This window comes from Manis pentadactyla, chromosome 1 (genome assembly GCF_030020395.1).
Source record: "Manis pentadactyla isolate mManPen7 chromosome 1, mManPen7.hap1, whole genome shotgun sequence".
Classification (NCBI taxonomy): Eukaryota; Metazoa; Chordata; class Mammalia; order Pholidota; family Manidae; genus Manis; species Manis pentadactyla.
The window spans coordinates 155,831,152-155,839,652 of NC_080019.1; the positions used below are offsets into that span (position 1 = coordinate 155,831,152).

At 36.8% G+C, this 8,501-nt stretch overlaps 1 protein-coding gene across 1 annotated transcript; it reads left to right on the plus strand.

Moving 5' to 3' along the window:
• The first annotated feature begins 5,889 nt into the window (after positions 1-5,889).
• On the plus strand, positions 5,890-6,977 carry LOC118927875 (olfactory receptor 5H2-like). Its single transcript, XM_036916562.2, has one exon. The coding sequence runs from the start codon at positions 5,935-5,937 to the stop codon at positions 6,862-6,864; it is 930 nt and encodes a 309-aa protein (XP_036772457.2). The 5' UTR covers positions 5,890-5,934; the 3' UTR covers positions 6,865-6,977.
• The last annotated feature ends 1,524 nt before the right edge of the window (positions 6,978-8,501 follow it).

The window sequence follows — 8,501 nt, forward strand, 5'->3', positions numbered from 1 at the left end:
CCCTGGCATTATTTGTAGCCCTACCCAATAAAATTCCTTGAGTTAACTCTGACGTCTCTTCCTCCACAATTCTCCTCATGGACCCTATAGTATACCCAAAATGAATTACTGAAAGGCTTTTGAACATTCCTTCCTTCCTTCAGATACATGCTTTTTTGTTCATACAGGTCTCCCCACATAGAATGCTGCTCCAACTGCACCCATCTTCATTTACACTTGAAATAGTGTCCTTTCTTCAAGGTCTCTCTTACATGCTGCAGCTTCCATGATTCATTTACGTATTACCTCAAAAAGGATAGGAATGGGCACTCATTTGAGACGCTGAGTAGTTCATTTATTCTTTTAGGCCACAAATGGCTTCATGTCATACTTCATTTTTGGCCTTTTTTAGGTAACAATTTAGAAGTCTTGCTACTTTTCAATCTTCTGCAGTGCATAGCACACATGAGGTCCTAAATAAGTATTTATGAAATATATACAAAATTGTAGTGAATCTGACAACACAATACTTCAAAAGTAGTAAAAATGCATTGCTCATTTTCAATCTTGTAATGAGCCCAGGGAGATTCCTGGGCCTATGATGGCTACTGTATGCCACCTCAACTTCCTAGATTTATTTCAAGACTACAGCAAGTATCATGCACACAAATTGAAATATTTTTGTTCTTCTTATCATGAGGATTAACTCCTGGGATAGAGTATGACAAAATAACAGGGAGAAGCTCTTTAATTAGATGCTTGGTTTAAGGATATAAAATGTAAGTATTAATACAAATATCATTATTATGTATTTCTGGAGGTAAAGGTCACAAGATTAGACCAGGTTATCGTGTTTCCCTGAGGGATTCCTCCAAACTCCAGGAAAGGGGTTAAATAGATTATAGCCTAGATGCTGTTATTATTTTTCACTAGAGAATCCACATTATTGCACATGTCCATAGTTTAATTTTTGTTGCTGTATAATATTTCCATTTCTCTAATATTTTTCCTCTGAATTGTCTAGACTTTTGCTTGTTCATACACTGTTATGACTCAGTGACTCTACTGGTAATATAAGTTAACTGGTGTGTATGGTCATAAAGCTTTTATTTCCCTATTTGGCTTTTTCTCTCAATGAAAAGGCTGACATCAGTCTACAAAAATATGATCATGGTATATAAACTGTTTTGTCCTATTGTAGGTTGGGTGGGTATGGAATAGGCATTAGGGGCTCTTAGAATTCTGACTTCCTATAATAGCCTTATCTTGAGTATATCTAGTGAACAGATTCCAATGATCTGATGTATCTTTCAGTAAAATCTCAATTAATTTGTGCCTTCCAGAAAGTCACCAGAATCTCCTCTTGACTGATGTGTTCCCTTTCTCACTTCTGCCACATTTTTTGTCCATCATTTTCATCATTCTAGTGGTATGTTGGAAAAGACATAAAATATACATTTTATACAAAGTCCACATTTTAGCCAAGTAATTCTACAGATTTCATTAAAAAATACAATGAGATTACATATGTATTAGTTAATGGATATTCAGATGTAAAGAATGATATTTCAATGCTATGTTCACCCAGTTGTCTGGAACACTGCTGATGTTGGGTTAAACCACCCCTTGGAAATATCAATAATATAGAAACTCGTTATTATGAACATGTATTCGTTTTCTTAACCTGGAGATATAAAAGAATTCATAGTCCTGTCTTTATATATAGGCATATATGTACATTTTCTCAATACTATACAATATCTGTTGAGAAGTCACTGACAACTTTATCCTAGAGCGTGCTCAATCAACAGACTCAGGAGTTAGGGAAAAACAAACACCAATCAAATCTAAAACAGTATTTCTCAGTCTGACTTATAGACTAGCTGGGACAGAATCTTCTTTTTTTATTAAGGTATTATTAATATACACTCTTATGAAGGTTTCACATGAGAAAACAATGTGGTTACTACATTCACCCCTGTTATCATGTCCCCCCCATAACCCATTGCAGTCACTGTCCATCAGTGTAGTAAGATGCCACAGGGTCACTATTTGCCTTCTCTGTGCTACACTGTCTTCCCCATGATACCCCCCACAGCATGTGTGCCAATCATAATACCCCTCAATCCCCTTCTCCGTCCCCCACCTGCCCTCCCCTCCCCCTCCCCCTTGGCAACTGCTAGTCCCTTCTTGGAGTCTGTGAGTCTGTTGCTGTTTTGTTTCTTCAGTTTTGCTTCATTGTTATACTTCACAAATGAGGGAAATCATTTGGTACTTGTCTTTCTCCACCTAGCATAATATCCTCCAGTTCCATCCATGTGGGACAGAATCTTTTTAGTATATATATATATTAGGTATGTGTGAAGACCTCTTTAGACTAGGTTTTCTATTTTTGTTGAGGTTTTCTTTTAAAATAGTGGTTCTCAAACTTCAGTGGGCCTCAGAATCACCTGGAAGGCTTGTGGATCCCAGACTGATGGTTGCATCATTGTATTTTCTGCTTAGTGAGCTAATGCTGTGGGGCTGAGACTTTATTAGATAACCACTCTGGTAAATAATAGTGAAGTCAAATTATAAAAATCAAGATAGCAGAACCAGTGAAATTGGAGTATCTATATATCCTCACTTTCCTACTTAAATATTAGGCAATAGTCTAAATATTTCCACTTTCTATTTCATACTTTCCTCCCTGAATATAAATGTGAATGGGGCACCTATTCCAATAGAGGATGTACTGTGCATGTTTTTATAACTTTTTCTTGAAAACTTGATTGACTGTGATGTAAAGAGAAACATGAATACTTGATCACTATGTCCAAAATCCCTCACTATTTCCCTTTAAATTGAGGTAAAACACAAGGTGCTTGACTTAGCCTCCAGAACCCAAGTGATGCTACCTCCTGGCCTCCCTTGAGCCATCTTGCTCCTTCTTGCTTCTCTCTATACATGCCAGCTATGTTTACCACTTTCTTTTTTTCCCTGATGGTCTATGTCTTTGATGATCAAGACCCTTCAATGATGAAACACTGGGGATAGCAAATGTCCTGAGGCAGCACCTTGTTACAAATGAAGAGCATCCACCCATGACCTGCTGAAAGAGAATCTGCATTTGAAGAAACTCCCCGGAGATTCACAGGCATTGAAGTTTGAGAAGCACTGGTCTCAGTGACCTCTCTCCATGGTCCTTTGACTTTGCTTTCCTTTGACCTCCCCTGACCTTTGCCTAGTAAGGTTTCTCATCAATTTTCAGCTTAAAGTGGGGAGTGAGGTGCAGGTCTGGAATGTGAGCTGCAGTTTGCATGGGGAAGACAACTTTACTTAGGGTTGGCTCCTGAAGGGAATCTAGAACTTTGGTCTCATTAAAATCATGTATGATTAGCTCAGATGAGACCATACTAATTGAAGGACTCTGAACATCAAAATATACAGCTAAAGTGAAGTTTGCATAAACACGTCAGAAGTGCCATCTGACAGGGAAAATATCCATGAATTGCAATTTCAATTGTTAAAATTAGCACTGTCTACAACACTTGATGTTTATGACTTCAGAGTCTGTAATTCCCTGTGGGACAACCTGGACTTCTCATACATGTCCAAGCCCACAATACCCAGAACAACAATTGAGCTTTGTCCTGAAGGGGGAATCCTTGGATCTATTAGGGGAATTTTAGTTCTGCACTCCTTCCTCTTCTGGCAAAAGCACAGAGTGTACAAAGGGCTGACCCCTGGTTCAAAACAAATTTATATAAACAACGTTTTCCTGATCTTTGCAAATGAAGCTTCCAAAATGAATCAACGCACAAAGGGTTACTATGTATGCTATTCTCATTCCACTATCACATATTTTTCTGCTTTAGGAAGCCTAACTCTTTGAAAGGATCTCCAAAATTTCTTACAAGATCTAGGTAAGAGAAAAATGAACTCTGTGACATTCTTTATTCCTTATGTTAGAAATTAAAATACTTTATAATTTATAATAAATTTAGATAGATTCACAGGATGTCAAAAGTAGCAGGTGAAAACTGTAAAATAATTAATAACTTATCTGTATTAGCTTAGTTTTGTGACTAAGTCTGGATAAGCAACAACTTTGTAAGACTGAATTGTTTCACTCAACGATGATTTATTATCTTTTCAAGATAACTAGAAAGACTTTATAAGACAGGCCTTAGTGAATTAAATGTTAAACAACTTAAACTGGATTTAAATCCAAGATCATATGTTTCCTATGTAAGAAATTTTTCTGGTTATTCTGATTAAAAGATCCATTCTTTTTAATTAATCACATTCTCTTATTAGACTTTTAAAGCAAATCACCTCCACATGAGCTCCTCTGTCCTTTCTTCTATCTCTGACAGTAATTTCATTGACTATGTTGAACACATATCTAGTAGGAAATTTTCACATGTCCCTCCACTACTCTTTCCAGCATTTATGACTTAGTAAGTACCCATACAGAAGTTGAATTTGAGCATATTCAATTATTTAGTGATTTGGGATTGCATAGAAGGGAATCCATTCCAAACAAAAATATACGTAATAACTGGAATCACTGGCATTGGTTATTTATATCCCCTTTATTCAGTTCCAATCTTTGGCTCAATTTATTCTGCTCAGAGAACTGGTGGAGGTAAAGTGCTCTCAATGTAAAACCAGCAGAATTTCTAGAGAAAGGTAGTACCTGAGTTAGACTAGAGCAAATCTAGATCAAAACTAGCTCAAATCCCATTGGGCTAGCTGCTAGCTGCAAGGGGGATGGGAAAGCCAGTTGCTTGCTCTTTTGACTTCCAGAGTGAGTGGCAGCCTTTGCCTGATACTGAGACTCAGGTGGTAGAAAAGATTATCAGTTTTTGCCTGTCTAAAAATGACATACATCTCTTTGCATCCTCTTAAATAGAACTTCCTCAAGTTTCTTTCCATGACCTTCTTTTTTGCCCCTTATGCACACTCTTTAATGGAGAGTTTCCATGAATGTACCTTCAGCTACCCCACTGACCCCCAAGTCATTGTTTCTATTAAGCTCTAGTACACTCACGCTACTAAGCTCTCACCTGGGTGTTCAGAGGATGCTTTCTCCACAAACTGGCCACAGCATCTGTTCTCAAACTGAATTTTGAATGACCATTGACCCAGTCAACCAAGTGTCTCCTTTCTCCTTCACATCTGTCACCAAGTACTACTAGCTCTACATTATAATTTATTTTGATCTATATCTTTGTCCTCCTCACCACTCCCAATGTCATATCACCTATGCACTCAGAACTTCACATGCATTTGAATTAACTGGAGGGCATTTAAAAAATGCAGATTAGTAGCAATCATTCTCGACCCACTGAAGCAACATCTACAGTAATGCCTCATAATCTATATTTTATACAAAAAATCCCCCAGACAATTCTGAGTATCAGGTTTTGACAGCAATAGACACAGTAACAGCTGACTAATAAGGCTCTCTGACACCAGTTTCCCCTTCCTACAGCATATTTCTCTACACTAAAAATGTTTAATTTAAAAAATATTATGATGCCACTCCTCTTAGAATTTTGGAGACATGTTATTGCCTAAGGAATAAGTTTCAAGGTCCTTCACATGGCATTCAACTCAAGTTATAATAATTCAAACTTCTTTTCCTTCCCCCTCATCCATATCCAACCACAGATTTTTTTCTACACACTCAACTATGCCATTTTTAGCTCATGTTTAAGATGTCTTTCATTTTTTCTAAAACTGTTCATCTTATAAGTTTCTAGCAGTGAAATAATTGCATTTTTCCTTACCTGAATTCCCCAAAATAGTGTCCAGATATATATAACAGTAGTAAATAATTTTAAGGGCATTGTGATTAGTGTGTGATTTTATTTCAATTTTTTTCTTAGGGTTTTCTTTTTATGATATCTTTGTGAATGTTCTTTGTACATTTACTTAATTTCTTTTCAGGGACCATCCAACAAAGACATGGATACTGAAAATGCAACCCTGCTGACAGAGATTGTTCTCACAGGACTTATATATCAACCAGAGTGGCAAATTCCTCTGTTTCTCTTGTTCTTGGTGATATATCTCATCACCATTGTGGGGAACATTGGCCTGGTTACTCTCATTTGGAATGACTCTCGACTTCACATCCCCATGTACTTGTTCCTCGGTTGTTTAGCGTTTGTGGATACATCACTCTCATCCACAGTGACCCCCAAAATGCTGGTCAGTTTCTTTGCCAAGAGTAAGATGATATCTTTTTCTGAATGCTTGATACAATTTTTTTCCTTTGTAGTCACTGCAACCACAGAATGTTTTCTCTTGGCAAGTATGGCATATGATCGCTATGTAGCCATATGCAACCCTTTACTTTATCCAATGGTTATGACCAATAGACTATGTATCCAGCTGTTAGTCTTATCATTTGTAGGTGGTGTTCTTCATGCCTTAGTTCATACAGGTTTTTTATTCAGATTAACCTTCTGTGGTAACAACATTTTACACCACTTTTATTGTGACATCATGCCACTGTTTAAGATTTCCTGTACTGACCCTTTGATTAATGTGCTGATGGTTTTTATTTTCTCTGGATCAATACAGCTGTTCACCATTCTCATTGTTCTTGTCTCTTATACACTAGTGCTTTTTACAATCGTAAAAAAGAAGTCTGTACAAGGCATAAAGAAAGCCTTCTCCACCTGTGGAGCTCATCTCTTATCTGTCTCTTTATACTATGGCCCCCTTCTCTTCATGTATGTGCGGCCTAGAGCTGCACAATCAGATGATCAAGATATGGTGGACTCTCTATTTTACACAGTCATAGTTCCTTTGTTAAATCCAATTATCTACAGCCTGAGAAATAAGAAAGTCACAGATTCACTGACAAAAATGTTAAAGAGAAATGCTTAGTTGTCAGGGTAATATTTGTTCTCACTACTTAAAACAGTCACAAAATTGTACAGATTAGATGTTGCTATGTGTTGCTTAATGTTCAGAGATTTTGCCATTATAATTTTCCTAATATTTTAATGACTTAACATATTAGAACCTAATACCCTCTAAAATATTTGCATATGGTACTAAAGAACATACAAGGATTTTAAATAACATATTTATATGAAAACTAATATAACTAAACCAGAAAACAAATGGAACATTTTACATGATTGTAAATTCTTCAATGTGGTTTTACAAATGCACTTATTAAACATTTAAGTGCAAAAATAATGCTGCATCTCTGAAAAGTACTTGTGTATGATATGTTTGATAATAATACAACTGTAAGCCTGAATACTCATATTACATTGAACCCCATGGAGGAGGCAGATTTGTCTTTGAACAGAGGCAGATCCCAGGAATTCTGCTAGCCATCAGGTCTTTCATGACACTTTACTTGGGACGTGGCGAGTGACTTTCACTTCTTGTGGGGATTCACCCCTCACGTCACATGGAGAGATACACTGAATGGAAAGCAATGAGGAAAACCTGAGAAGAGAGTTAAGACAGTAGGGCGATGCCAAACTATAAGAGATGCTCTCTGCTCTGTGTGCTTCTATGAGGAGCTAGAAATGGGCTGCCCCTCACAGTCTATGATGCCTTATAAACTCCTTTATAACTGTTTGTATGTTGTTGGGTAATCTGAAAAGTTTCACTAATTCAGAAAACTAAGAGATTAGAATGGAGAACTAAGTATTGATGGGCATTGAGAAGATGAGGCAAGAGCAAAATAGGATAGTAATGGTCTCAATCTTCGAGTTAAAAATATTGAAGCTACTAAGATAAAGAAATCAATAATATGTTAAAGGTGAAAGGAATGTATTGTTGAAAATGAGGTGCTTTATTACCAGTGCATATTATCAGTGTTGAAATAGTGTTAAGGTGATGTGATGTCATAATATTCAGTGTGTGTGGCTGGTGAAGACACAAAAATGAGCTAGTATTTGGTTTGCTGTGCTCTGAAAGTCTTTCAAAGCTGGTTTTCCCCACATTCCATACTATTTAAGTATAAGTGAACTACTTTCAGGTCCATCTCTGCCATACCTCTCTCAACACTGAAATGTCATACATGCTCCTACAGATAGCACTCAGGCTCTCCCCTCAAAACTGCCTGACTGTGTTCTATAAAATTCTAGTTAGTTATGCCTTCCATTCGTCTGATATTCTCTTACCTTCCAAACACAGATGCTAGATTATTCTTCATAAGCAGAACTGTAGATGGGCTGTCATTGCTATGTGATTATCTAGAGATACATACATTTATTCATGATCATTTCTTCTGGAGTACACTGAGATGACATGATATATAACTATAGGTGCATATATATACATACATCTCTATATATGCAGAGTATGTGATATATAAATACATCTATTTATTTATATTTCACCCTGCATTCATTACCTCTGTCATTACTTGAGGTGCTTTCAAATAAAACACTGCTTTAACTCTGAAGTCTTCCTCCACAATTCACCTAAAGAACCCTGTGTCATACACAAATTCCATTACTGGAAGCCTTCGGGACACACCTCTTTCTCGCAGGTGTATG